Source organism: Malus domestica, chromosome 10 (assembly GCF_042453785.1).
Source record: "Malus domestica chromosome 10, GDT2T_hap1".
Classification (NCBI taxonomy): domain Eukaryota; kingdom Viridiplantae; phylum Streptophyta; class Magnoliopsida; order Rosales; family Rosaceae; genus Malus; species Malus domestica.
The window spans coordinates 7,702,767-7,717,295 of NC_091670.1; the positions used below are offsets into that span (position 1 = coordinate 7,702,767).

The 14,529-nt window shown below is 39.5% G+C and overlaps 1 protein-coding gene across 1 annotated transcript; it reads left to right on the forward strand.

The window, feature by feature from the left end:
* Positions 1–6,928: 6,928 nt before the first annotated feature.
* Positions 6,929–7,517, forward strand: LOC103432985 (auxin-induced protein 15A-like). The gene has a single exon (XM_008371204.4). It carries the CDS (start codon positions 7,033–7,035, stop codon positions 7,306–7,308), a length of 276 nt encoding a protein of 91 aa, XP_008369426.1. The 5' UTR covers positions 6,929–7,032; the 3' UTR covers positions 7,309–7,517.
* The last annotated feature ends 7,012 nt before the right edge of the window (positions 7,518–14,529 follow it).

The window sequence follows — 14,529 nt, forward strand, 5'->3', positions numbered from 1 at the left end:
ACAAGGTAATTAGGTTGAATGTGTAAGCCCAAAAAAAATAAAAAGAAGGCTCATAAAGGGCACGACTTGCCTATGATGCAATGCAGGGAGACGGTAGGAGCCTAGAGGGCTCGACTGCATTTATGGGTCAGATCATCACTAAAGCCTAACAGAAAAACTAGCGGCACAAGTAAGGCCCAACATCGATGCTGTGTGAATGGACCGAGAGGAAATCGAGGCCCGTTAGGGTTCAGGTGTGATTTCTAGGCCACGTGAACGACGCTGTGTGTGGGGATCTGCCGGATTTAGTCGATGGTGTCACTTCAGGTGAGATTTCCATGGTCGGTGCATGATTATGGTTCATTGGAGAACCAATTATTTTTCGACGGAGATGAAATCTCAAGTCGAGGGAGGGGGAACCGAAGGAATTCAATTGAATTCGAATGAAAAACCCATGAAATTCTTCTAGAATTTTGAGAAATTATTGGTGAAAACGATGGGTTTTGTCCAATTTACACGACTGCAGGTTGTGTTTCGTTGGAAAAATCGATGGGAAGGACCTGGGCTTTAGGTTGTTGGGCGGAACAAGGTTCTTCAAATGCACCGTTTTCGGTTCAGGCTTGCAGCCTGGGTTTCGATATTGGGCTTGGATTGCCAGGCTGTCACAGGATGCTGGTATGTTACTGGCTCCTTGCACGGTGCAAGGTCGGGGGTTCGAAGAACCCTAGGTTTCCCAATTGCAATTGTTTTTTTTTCAATTCAATTCATATATAATTCAATTTGATGCATATTCAATTCAATAATTTTAATGCATGTACATATTTTGATGCAATTCATGGCAAATATCAAATTCACATAATTCAACAATTATGAATATAATGCATACACAATTTATGTAGAATCTAAAATTTGAAAAATATAAGTTGGGTCATGCATTATGGTGAATGTTCATGCTATCAGGGCTGCAAAAATATAAAGATAAAAACCGTTGTTTTGAAAGAACTTAATTGCGTGATGATATAGATGAACTGGTTTGATGCAGAAAATCTCTTTGTCAAATTCCTAAGCGCAGTGGTAGGAGCGTGTTGATAACGTGTTGTAGCCTATTTTATCTGACAAAGGTAAGAGGGCCGGCGACAAGGAGAAGAGATTGAGAGAGATGTGTTTGTAGAATTGTAGGAGAATGTGTGTGTTATCCCTCCTACATAGTGCCTTTATTTATAGTAGTAAAAAGGAGAGAAGAAATTCCTTCATCCTCAAGGAATACAAGTTGTAATAGGAAAGGATAACTAGAATCAAACCAAGTCTAGGATTTACACAATCACACTTAAACTAGGAAAGTTTACAACACATAATTTTATTTTCTAAAAATTTGTGAATATTTTTGTTTAATTATTCTATAAAACAATGAAATTTGAATACGGTACGTTGTGGTGGTGGGAGACGTGATGGTGATGGTGGGGGTTGGTAGGTACGTGGGGTTGACATGTGGAAGGTACCTTCCTTGATCTTACCTCTACTTCAGTGTATATGCAGTGGGCTGCAGACATATATTTACAGCATAGTTTTACACCAGTTGCTGCAGATGTATAACAACGACTTGCTAACTCGGATAAATTTTTGGATGCAAATATCTCATCTTCCAAGATCTTTTGTTGGAAGAGGCTTTTGATAACTTCATGGGCTACAATTCCCAATCGCTTGAGAGCTGATGATCAAAATGCTATAGCCCGGCAGACATAATTTAAATGACACAAAGCCAAGCATGTCATATGAAGTTGAAACATCTCAAGAATATTTATTAAAATCTTTTGTACTTGTTACTTGTTCTGCAAAGATAATTGATAATATATTGTATTTCTTCTCTCGTTCATTTTCACTTTCTTATTATTTTGTACTGACCGAGCAATATCACTAATGCTACTTACTAACCAGGACACACTTTCACCTGGACACCGAATTGAGCTGCGCTGGCTAACACATGTGATGAAACATAAAGTGTAATGATGTGGAAAAATGTGAATAAATTAAAGGGTAATGCTAGGAGAATTCTCCAAATTTTGTAAACCAAATGATGTGGACGTTGAAGATTGGATTATTACTTCTGTTGATTAATGTGCTTATTTCCTATTGGTGACACATCATTTAGTCTGCAAATTTGGTTTGAAAATTTGGCCTCCCTAGCATTACGCTCAATTAAAATCTAAAGTGATTTACAAGAGCGCACATATGAGTGAAATTGAACCAATTTCGCACATGATGTCTGTTTGGACCTGACTTTACATCATTGGTCCTAGCAATCGAGACCGTTGAATAAACAAAGTTTTAGATTGTCACATGAGTAAAATATCAAGCTGACTTCCAATTATTGTTATGATTATCATAATCATAATAATTATCTCCCGAATAATTGGAATTATCTTGATATGTTATTTATCTAGAGAAGGTGTTCAAATGCAATCACTTTTGTGATGCCAAGGTCACCTAACCAGGCCTAAGATCAAGCATGCCAACTTGCTGTTATTCATTATTTGTTATTATCTTTTGGATAAAGGATTGAAATAGGTGGTCAGCAGGTGGAGCAAAATTTGTAGCGACCCCGTCCCAAAAAATTATGGTTTTTATAATTTTAAAATATGAAATTACAAAAATACCTTTGAGGCAAATGCGTTGACTTTTATTGACTGCCTTGTTGTGTCATGTAAGATCTGTTCCTTTAGCGTATACTTGTAGTACTCGTCGTAACGAACGCATCAGCACGAGTGAAATTGAATTTGGAGTTAAAACGAAGAATTTTCGGGACTCGGATTGATAAGGGTATATTAGTAATTTTACAATTGGAGATATTTCTCCATCATGGACCATTGGCGTGGTGACACGCAGCATCTTCCCTCCCCATTTCTGGGACTGTCCCCTTCTTCTTCCCCTAGTTCTCTTTCTCTCTTTAGAATTATCTCTCTCGTTATTTTCCTTCTCTTTTCTCCCTTCTCTTCCCGTGGACCCTCAAACCCTTCTCTCTGAGCTCTCGTCTCTCTTCTCAGCTACCTTTTTCTCCCTCTCTTCTCTACCTCATATCTCTGCCATTCCATCACCCCTCTCCCATGCCTTACCTATGCAACAACAATGGCGACACCTACACACCCGAAGGATCACCAACATAGCCACCTCCGACCCTTATTTCTCCCTTATCTCCCTTCTCTCTTCGTCCATATCTGTGCAAGCTGCATAAGAAAAACAGAAATATCTCACCTTCTCCGGTGAACTCCAACCCTTAACGACCATGAACTTAGTAAGCTTTAGGACTTACTTAACCTTTTTCCTTTTCATCCTCGTAGTTACTATTGATCGTGGAGTTGTGTTTTGGTTGGTGGAACATCACAGAGACGAAGTGGGGACTTCTTTCCAGTTTTCCGACGAACCCGTACATTTGCAGGCTGTTTTTCGGCCAATTTTGGCCACCTCAGGTCACGAGATAGGTATATTTCAATTCCTTATTTTCCGAGCTTCAATTTATATAATGGATTGCATGATGAGTTTTGAGCTCGGTCGGAGCTCAGAAAATTCCTGCCCAAAATCTGGCTTTCTCTTTCGTTGGATCTGACGACCCGTGAGTTTAATCAGGTCAAACCTAACCCATAACCCTGAGCTAACCCAAAACCTTTGGGCCATGTAATCTAGCCCAAGCCCAGGCCTAATCCTTGAACCCAATCCAATATCTGGCCCAATTAACCAGGCCCAAATCCAATTTAATACCAGCCCAATCCACTAACGATTAATCCATAACCCAAAACCAACCCAACCCAATATCTGGGCCCAGTTAAATGATTAGGCCCAGCCCTTGACGCATGTGATCCAAATGCTAGGCCAAAACCCACTACCCGGTCCAATAACCCTATCTCAGTCCAACCTAAAACTCTGTAAACCTCCTCAAATCATTGACCTAGACCGACCCTTGACTTTTTTATTAGCGTTGATTGTTGACTTTGGGTTGACTTTTCGGGTTTTGACCGAGACCCCTCCTAGGCTAATTTCGACGTCCTGAATCCAAATTCGATGTCCATTTTCCCAAATTTGACCATTTTTGTAGAGTTTTACTAAATGACCTCTATATGTGCATTTAGGTGTATCGGTGGAAGTGACCTCGTTCACGCTAGTTCGAGCGGCTATCGGGCGATAAAATATCTTTGAGTGGAACCCTTCTTATCTTATATGTTTTTATAAAAGATTAGCCTAGCATGCATTTCATGTTTCATGATTTGAATATGATTTAATATATGCATTATGGACTTTTATAATTATGGTTTACGAAATAGTTTGATTTATCAAAATTACGTTTTATTAAAGGTATTGAATTATTGGATTTGAATATATGGATTTCTATGGTTTTTTAATACGATTTATATTACGGTTTTACGAACATGAATTATTTATGGATTTCATGAATACGATTTATCTTGGATTTATGAGATGAGACTTTGAGCTAGTGAGCTCTGGGTTTGATACGAGTTTTGAGATATGTTTTTGGTACTTACCTGTTAGGTTATCATATGGCACTTCCACACACCATGGGTATAGATGTCTATGGCCGTAGGACATAATTGATGAGGAGGACTGAGATATGATATATGATATACCCCTATCTTCACTGCCGAGAGTAGTGTTAGGCAGCTTCACTAGCCATAGCTAGTGTCGATGCAGATGTATGCTATTTTATACAGCTTCACCTTCGGGTGATGGACATGTTATTCACCTTCACCTTCGAGTGATGGACAGGTACTGCCTTCGGGCGATTATGATACCCCTAGTTGAGTATACCATTGATGTGATTTACAGAGGTTTTACAGATTTTCCTTCGGGCAACGATATTCCCATTTTTGAACACTAGTTTTACATACATGTTTTACGACTGTTTTTCATGGCATGCTAGGGTTTTTAGAAAATCTACTATGTAGTATTACATATGTGTTTTCAAAATAAGGGGTTAGTATGTTCATAAAGAAAATGGTTTTCCTATTATTAATATTACTATTATAAACTTCGGTCCACTCACTCTTTTTTGTTTTTGCGCCCCCTCAGGAGTTAGGATCGAGGCACATGATCCCGACGTCAAGACTCTACAACATAGGTATCCTCGAGTCTTTTCAGGTATCATTTCCTTGTTTGTATCTTTTCTTAGTGATTCTTCTATATGACTCTAGTAGTTGTATGCTCTAAACATGTTCTTGGAATGACATTCACTTTAATTGCATATTCTGTATTTGTATGCATGTTTAAAATGGCTTCATCATCCTTGGGTGTCGGCCAACACGTACCTACCCTGATATTTGGGGATATTAGGGTTAGGGCGTGTCAAAATTTGGATGAAATTATGCATGCTAGTTCTCTTTTATTTGATTAATGGGATGTGATAAGGCTTTTAAGAGTTAGCATTGAAATTAAATTACAAGTGCTTGCGGCATATATGATTTACATACACGTGGAGGATTTGGCTGCCAAGCAGCATGGAGGATTTGAAATTAACGAGAGTTCTGTTGCACATGGTTTGCATCAGGAATTTTGAATATGATGCTTTACAAACACCAATTCAGGTTGTGATAATTATTAGCACAGGATTGGTTTATCAACAATCAAAATATGGTGGTGATGACGTATATTAGCTTGAGGGAGTTTGATTTTTAGTTGGACTCTACAAAATTATCAGGTCATGTCAAGCAGAAAATATGAATGTTATAAATACAAGATGCTCTGCATCAGAGAGAGGCTCTTCAAATCAACACACAAATTACCTTGCGCAAAACTTCTCAACAACGCTGAGATTTTTTTCTCTCCCCCTTTCTTCTCGCCAACACATATAGTTGCTATGATATAGTACTTCAACAACAAATCAATTTGTATTGGGTCCACATATATAGTATGTTGAACTAGCAACCTGCAAGAAAATGCCTGTTTTCTGCATGTTTCTGATTTTATACTAGTCATGTATCTATTCTTCCAAAAGGATTCAATTATGCAAACATTAATCTGATGGCATCAGTGGTTGTAACTTTGAGACAAGTTCATATGATTTTCCATGAACTAATCTCTCTCATGGTACCATCATGGTCCCTCAATGATCACCACTCAGAGAAAAGTATATGAATTTGAAGACAGGCATGTGAACTTGCAAATGCTTCTGTCTTTAGAATTATTATTTTTTTCAATCCCATTCAATTTCCTGCAGACCACTCACTCAAACTTTCTTATAACAATATGTTGATTGTTAGGATTACGACTGATCTTGCCAGCATACCTTCCAAACATGAGTAGGACATTGTGTTTTATTTTTGTTTCAATACGTTTTCAGTTTGTGCAGTTATTAAGAGATGTAGCTGTTGGGTATTGTGATTCTTCATTTCTGCTCATACATTTTTCTTGATTAATTGGAAAGACAAGTCCATGTGATTTTCCATGAGAAAATGACTATCACTTGGCTCCGCGACAGTCCTTCAACAATTGTATTTTTTTCCGTAAATGATGTCCTTGAAAAATTGGAAATCATAGCCCTGTGAACATTTAAATGCTTGAGCAGCTGGGTCACTTTAATCCGCATTCAATTGCCTCCAGACCACTCTCTCCAACTTGTACAGATTATTTTGTAGACCTCACATTTTATATGCTAAAACTGTTGAAATAGCACCACGGGAAAAATTCTTGTCTCAAGCATGTCTCTGATTTTTTATAGGCCCTCAATTAAGAGAGGTAGGACATTGGGTTGCTTTCGTTCAGTCATTGACTCGTGAAATGTTGTTGATAACCTGCAGACAAGTCCATGTGATTTTCTATGAGCAAACTCTCTCTCTCACTTGGGTCCATCCCAGTGCTTCATCACCAATCATTTTAGGTAACTGATGGCTTACAGCATACCGCTTTGGCTATATATGCATACATCATCCACGGTTCATAAGCAAACCAACACAAGTCTTCTACTCCCAAGCATATCTTATCAAAGCTCTTTCTGTACCGAAATTCATTTGAACTCTTTATTGTTCCTTTTTACAGAGAAATTTTAAAACCATGGGTTTCCGATTGCCTGGTATTTTACTTGCCAAGAAAAGTCAAGTTTCTTCAAAGTCATTGGATGTTCCAAAAGGCTATCTTGCCATCTACGTTGGGGAGAGCCAGAAGAAGCGGTTTATTATTCCGGTGTCCTACTTGAACCAACCTTCATTCCAAGATCTGTTAAGTCTATCTGAAGATGAATTTGGATATGATCATCCAATGGGTGGTATCACAATCCCCTGCAGTGAAGACACCTTCCTTGGTCTCACCTCAGCTTTGGTGTATAAGTAGAGGCTAGCTACATATACGTCGACACCATTTTGACACCAACAGCTGTAAAAGCGCTTGGCAATTTCAATCGCTTTCTGGCTCACTTGAAGGAGGTTCAATTAATTGATCATCCAATGAATCATCATGATGGAAGAGGACATCAACGTCAAACCGCTTATGAGCTGAGAGGAAAATGGCTAGCCTAGCTGACATAAACTCACTGACACAAATTTTCAAGAATAGTTATTGTCAACAGAATGTACATAGTTGTCCTGAATAGTTATGAATGGAATATTGTACGGATAAAATTTTAAATATAACAAGCATTGGATGCACCCAGAATAGCACTAATCCCTGCTGAAATTACCATGAAAATACCAATGTGTGTATTCAATATGCTCCAAATTAAATAGCACTAGTCCATGCTTAAATTCTCACAAAAATATCAATGCGAACATTTTAATACATTCTATCTCATAGAAATTTTGGTTTGGTTGACATTAGAAACCTATTCAGGCAAATCCCCAAAGACATGCGCCAAAGTTTTTAACCATGCTAGGCTCTAAGATATCCAAATCTTGATATGATTATATTACTTACTAGCCTGGTCAAAAAGTTTCAACTATACAGATATTAGCAAAGCAAAGATATAGTCTCAAGCAGGTTCTTTACTGCAAGAGATCAGCCTAGCTACTTAATTTTTTCCCGTGTCAAGAACTACAACTCCTACCTTCCCCAAATTTGATCTGATTACTCGAATAAATGGTACCTGTATATACGAATGTTCCAACTTGATTTTGTGTGTTGACAGTGGAATCTGTACGAATTAAAAGATTTATCTTTATGGGAGCTATAGGTCTTTGGCTAGCTAATTCAGTACTCACTTGTGTTAAATCTCTCATGGACAGTGGAATCACATGACAGGGAAAATATGTGGAGCCTCAATCACTACCAAGGCTTCTGAAGAATTGGAAGACAGAGCCATGTGAACTTTGAAATGCTAATATCTATTGCCACTCAATTGCCTGGAGAATACCCACACGGCTCCTCACGCCAAGTAGTAGAGATTTTTCCCCGACACATCCATCGTTTTATCCTTTTGGGTATGGAAACTTGTTGCTATGATATGGTTGTTCAACCACAAATCAATTTGTATTGGGCCCACATATTGTTGTGATTGGCTCATATTTTGAGCTGGCAACACTGAACCTGTGTTTGCTTTAAGTGGAAATATCACATGGTGTGGGCTGCATGAAAGGTGAAGATAAGTGTTGCAAAGTAAAAGCAAAAGTGGGTTCGCCTTTTGACTTTGGGAGCAATTCAAGAAATGTGATGATGGCTTGGCCTTTATTTAATGCAAGGAAAAGTTTGCATTAGGTGGGCTTGCCGAGGGAGAAGGTTTGCATCAGAAAAGCATCCAAGGTGGAGAGAGCATTATTCTCTCCCATGGGAAAGGTTGAACATGGGTTGAGAGAAAATCAAGAGAGCTAGAGTGAAAAGTATTCTAGTGAAAGAACTCTTGGGGTAGAGTGAGGCTCATGGGAAAATTCTATGAGTGGGTGTGCAAGGGATTCGGGATTGGGTTATATTAATTTAACTCATGTGTACTTGTACTGTTATTCTTATAGTGAAGAGCAATATCTCTCCGGGGACGTAGACAGGATTTTTGCCGAACCTCGTAAATTTCTCGGTGTCTTTATTTCTTGTATTTTATTATGTTCAACTGAGTGTGATTTGGTGAAGTTGTAATCTGAATCTCATTTCCGTACTGATGAACGGGCCAAGGCACAACAATTGGTATCAGAGCATCGTTGGGCGCTTGGTTCGTTTGAGGTCCAGATTTGTTGTTCACCATGGAATTTTCAATTGAGCAGTTTAATGGGAGAGGCGGTTTTACTCTTGGTAAAGGAGAGTAATGGAAGCCTGAAGAAATGGAAGTCGTGTTCAAGGATGTTTAGATCAACTGTGAAAGTTGATGTTAAGGAAGAAGACAAATACCTCTTTCTTCTTACCTCACTTTCAAATTCGTACGAGAACCTTGTGAAACTTTACTGCATGGAAAGATACAGTAAGTTTAGAGCAGGTGCAAGCTTCTTTGGTATGGAATGATACACAAAAATGACCATGGATGATGGTGGGCACGAGACTGCTTAAGCTATTCAAGGTAGGAATCGTGGAAGAAAATTGGAAAAAGGATCTGAGAGAGACAACAGGTTCAAATCCGGTTCCGGAGGCAAGGGTCTACAGTGCTACGGTGCAAGGCCGGGTTGTAGCAAGTTTGTGGCATAAGGCTTCGAGTATGCCCTCTAGGTACTAGAAGCAACACTTCTCCTGGTGATGTATAGTCTCAAATGTTGTAGGGGTTTTGCAGCAGGTGGAGCTATGGGATTCACAGGTGATGAGATGGTCCTGAGGTAGAAGGAAGTGTGGGAATTTTGTCTGGCTTGATGGGTTGTTGCTGGAAATGGGCGCGCTGATGAGTTTCCAGGTTGCAGACAATGAAGAGGAGGAAAACCCGTTGAAGGAGATGAGGGTGTGTCGAGATCCTGTCTGAAGCTAAATGGTGATTTTTAGCTTGCAGCAGCTGCACATGCATTGGCAGTGACTGAATTGGAATAGCACCAAAGAGGTTGATTCAGGGTGTGTATGCTGGTACGTAAAGCCAATGGGCTTTGGTGATGGGTGCAAGAACTTTTGCACTGTATATTCGCCAAGGTGGAGATTCTTGTGATTGGCTCATATTTTGAGCTGGCAACAATGAAGTGACCTATGTTTTCTTTCTGTGGAAATATCACATAGTGTGGGCTGTAAGAAAGTTGCAGACAAGTGCTGCAAAGTAAAAGCAAAAGTGGGTTTGCCTTTTGACTTTGGGAGCATTGCAAGAAATGTGATGATGGCTTAGCCTTTATTTAATGCAAGGAAATGTTTGCATTAGGTGGGCTTGCCGAGGGAAAAGGTTTGCATCAGAAAAACATCCAAGGTGGAGAAAGCATTAGGCTCTCCCATGGGAAAGGTTAAACATGGGTTGAGAGAAAATCAAGAGAGCTAGAGTGAAAAGTATTCTAGTGAAATAACTATTGGGGTATAGTAAGGCTCTTGGGAAAATTCTATGAGTGGGTGTGCAAGGGATTCAGGATTGAGTTATGTTGATTTAACAAATGTGTACTTGTACTGTTATTCTCATAGTGAAGAGTAATATCTCTCCGGGGACGTAGGCAGGATTTTTGCCGAACCTCGTAAATTTCTCGGTGTCTTTATTTCTTGTAGTTTATTCTGTTCAACTGAGTGTGATTTGGTGAGGTTGTAATCTGAATCTCGTTTCTGCACTAACGAACGGGCCAAGGCACAACAATTGGTATCAGAGCATCATTGGGCGCTTGGTTCGTTTAAGGTCCAGATTTGTTGTTCACCATGGAATTTTCAGTTAAGCAGTTTAATGGGAGAGGCGGTTTTACTCTTGGTAAATGAGAGTAATGGAAACCTGAAGAAATGGAAGCCGAGTTCAGGGATGTTTAGATCAACTGCGAAAGTTGATGTTAAGGAAGAAGACAAAGGCCTATTTCTTCTTACCTCACTTGCAGATTAGTACGAGAACCTTTTGATACTTTACTCCATGGAAAGATACAGTAAGTTTGGAGTAGGTGCAAGCTTTTTTGGTTGGAATGATACACAAAGGAGACCATGGATGATGGTGGGCACGAGACTGCTTCAGCTATTCAAGGTTGGAATCGTGGAAGAAAATTGGAAAGATGATCTGAGAGAGACAACAAGTTCAGATCCGGTTCTGGATGCAAGGGTCCACAGTGCTGCAGTGCAAGGCTAGGTTGTAACAAGTTTGTGGCATAAGGCTTCGAGTATGCCTTCTAGGTACTAGAAGCAACACTTCTCTTGGTGATCTATTGTCTCAAGTGTTGCAGGGGTTTTGCAACAGGTGAAGCTACGGGATTCACAGGTGATGAGATGGTCCTGAGGTAAGAGGAAGTGTGGGAATTTTGTCTGGCTCGATGGGTTGTTGCTGGAAACGGGCGGCTGACGAATTTCCAGGTTGCAGACAATGAAGAAGAAGAAAACCTGTTGGAGGAGACGAGGGTGTGTCGAGATCCTGTCTGAAGCTAAATGGTGATTTTTAGCTTGCAGCAGCTGCATATGCATTGGCAGTGACTGAATCAGAACAGGACCAAAGAGGTTGATTTAGGGTGTGTATGCTGGTACGTAAGGCCAATGGGCTTTGGTGATGGGTGCAAGGACTTTTGCACTGTATATTCGCCAAGGTTGAAATTGTTGTGATTGGCTCATATTTTGAGCTAGCAACAATGAAGTGACCTGTGTTTGCTTTCGGTGGAAATATCACATGGTGTGGGCAATATGAAAGTTGCAGACAGGTGCTGCAAAGTAAAAGAAAAAGTGGGTTTGCCATTTGACTGTGGGAGCATTGCAAGAAATGTGTACTTGTACTGTTATTCTCATTGTGAAGAGCAATATCTCTCAAACGTAGGCAGGATTTTTGCCGAACCTCGTAAATTTCTCGGTGTCTTTATTTCTTGTATTTTATTCTGTTCAACTGAGTTTGATTTGGTGAGGTTGTAATTTAAATCTCGTTTCCGCACTGACGAACAAGCCAAGGCACAACACATATATAGTATGTTGAACTAGCAACCTGCCAGAAAATGCCTGTTTTCAGCATGTCCCTGATTTTATAGTTATGTATCTATTCTTCCAAAAGGATTCAATTATGCAAATTTTAATCTGATCGGATGGCATCGGTGGTTATAACTTGGAGACAAGTTCATGTGATTTTCCATGAGCTAATCTCTCTCATGGTACCATCGTGGTGCCTTAATGATCACCAATTAGTCGTTTCAGATAATAGATGGTTTATGGCATATATCCATTTATCTATATATTTTATGGTCAGGCTCAAAAGAAAATGTCAAAGCCTTCTCTCATTTTAAGAAGTCAGCTGAAATTTTGCCTTGTTGCTTAATCTTTTCAATAAGAAATTTTAAACTACGGGTTTCTGGTTTTTGGGCACTGTTCATGCTAAGAAATTCCAAGTTTTTTCAAAGGCCTTGGATATTCCTACTGAGAACTATAATGTATTATTGCTTTTTATTCTGCTGGTTATCTTATATATCTTATGTTTGGGTTCTAGTGAACTCTTATGTATTTGTTCTTATGTCTTTCTATCACTCGTCAATTCTGGGTGTATCTCAAGATCGGGGCATGATGCCTCAACCATGATAGATCGAACATAAAAGGAGAGATTTGTTATCCTAGGACTTTATATGCTGCACTATTGATTTAGTACTTTGTATCCATACAATCTTTGCCAAGTAATAACCTCCATATAGTAAGGCTTAGCTAAGTTGGCTAGCTAATGTAGTGAGCTCCTAAACTCTTCGGTATAATTAGGAATGAAACCGTGTAATTATAAATTGTAAATCCCGATGTAAGATTTTCAACATTAACATGGTATAGCACAATTCTAAATATTGTAAAATGGAGCTGTTATTTTCACAGCAAATATTATTTCCCTTACAAAAATGCAGTGATCGTTTACTAAAAAATTACTACAACTTTTATGTACATCATTCAAGGATACAGTTTTTTTATGCATAAAATCAGCGAGGACTTTGGTACAACGGAAAGTGTTAAGTTTGTGACCTTTGCTAGATTGCTCCGGTCACTAGTGTGGATAAGTACTTAAATGGATAAAGACAGGGAAGCAAACACAAGATGTACATGGTTCACCCAGATTGGCTACGTCCACGGAGTAGAGGAGTTCTCATTAATTGTGAAGGGTTTACAAAAGTACATAGGTTCAAGCTCTCCTTTTGGGAGTACTAGTGAATGATTTAGTACTAATGACATTAGGAAATATTGTGAGAGAATGATATCTATTTATAGAAGAGAGTTTCTACTTTCATTTTTACATTGACACGTGTCATGTTGTGATTGGCTTCTGATGTTGACACGTGTCGCGCTATGATTGGCTTCTGATGTCGACATGTGTCGCGCTGTGATTGGCCTCCTGGTTGGAGAGAAACTCTTCTAGGTCATTAACGGTATAACGTTGACTGGTGCTCAGTAGTTTCGGGATTGGTCAAGTATAGTGAAAATAGTGCTCCCCTAAGTTCCCGAGTGAGGGAAGCTCCTCGATTTGGGACTTGCAAGTCCAAGCCATTGAGTAATCACGAAACTTCTAAGTACCGAAATGTGGCATCATTTTCACTTGCCTTATCTGTCTCATATGTAGATGTGACATCTTCTCTGGAAGCACTTTTCCTCCATCCAGAGGTGGTATCTTTAACCGATGAAGATGGACAAGGTAATGTATCAATTTCACTTGAAGCTTACTTGTAGTTTCAGGCTTGGTCAAGTGCGATACAAACCCTATAGTAGGAGTCCCCCAAGTCGCCGAGCTAGGAGATTTGCCGAATAAGGTAACAGACAAGGTAAGCAATCAGACTTCCAAGCAAGCAACCTGGATTGGAGGTTTGACTTTGGCTTCCGGTTGATTGTTCTTATTCTCCTTGTGTCGTAAACAGCAACAAGGATAAGGAGAAGCAAATGGAGAAGAGATGATATGAGATACTTTTACTTTTGAAGAAGTAACTTTCCATAAGCTTATTCTTGAACTAGGCTGGAGGGTTTTCTGGTTTCTTCCAGAGTATAAGGCCGACTCAAGAATTTGAGGGTCAAAACAAGTCCATCAAATTTAGAGTACGTTCGACCCTGATTATGAGATACTTTTGCTGTTGACAAAGTAATGGATGTATCGGCACGTGTTCTGTTACGCTTGTCTCCACATGCTTCCTTGTATCCTTTTCACTTACCCTATATGTTCCTCAGGCAGATGTGGTATCTTTTCTGGAAGCATAAGATGTTAAAGATAAGTACTCAAGAGCAATGTCAGGTAAGTAATCAGGCAAGAGGTTCTAGGCAGTCAGTTCCTGACAGGAAGCTTGATTCCAAGTGCTGACTGATTGCTCTCTTTCTCCTTGTCTTGCAGGTAAGAACAAGGCCAAAGGAAAAGATAGGGAAAAAGCATGATATGGGATACTCTTGCTTTTGACCCTGATGATATGAGATACTCTTGCTCTGGTGTGGCTGGTTTGCATAGGTATTATTAAGGGGGGAAGAAAGCTGAGTATTTCGAAAGGCTTCGTTGGGAGTGCCATCTCAAATATGAGGAAGGGTTGAGCATTTTTGCAGGTATACATGTCCGTGGAGGATGGAGGT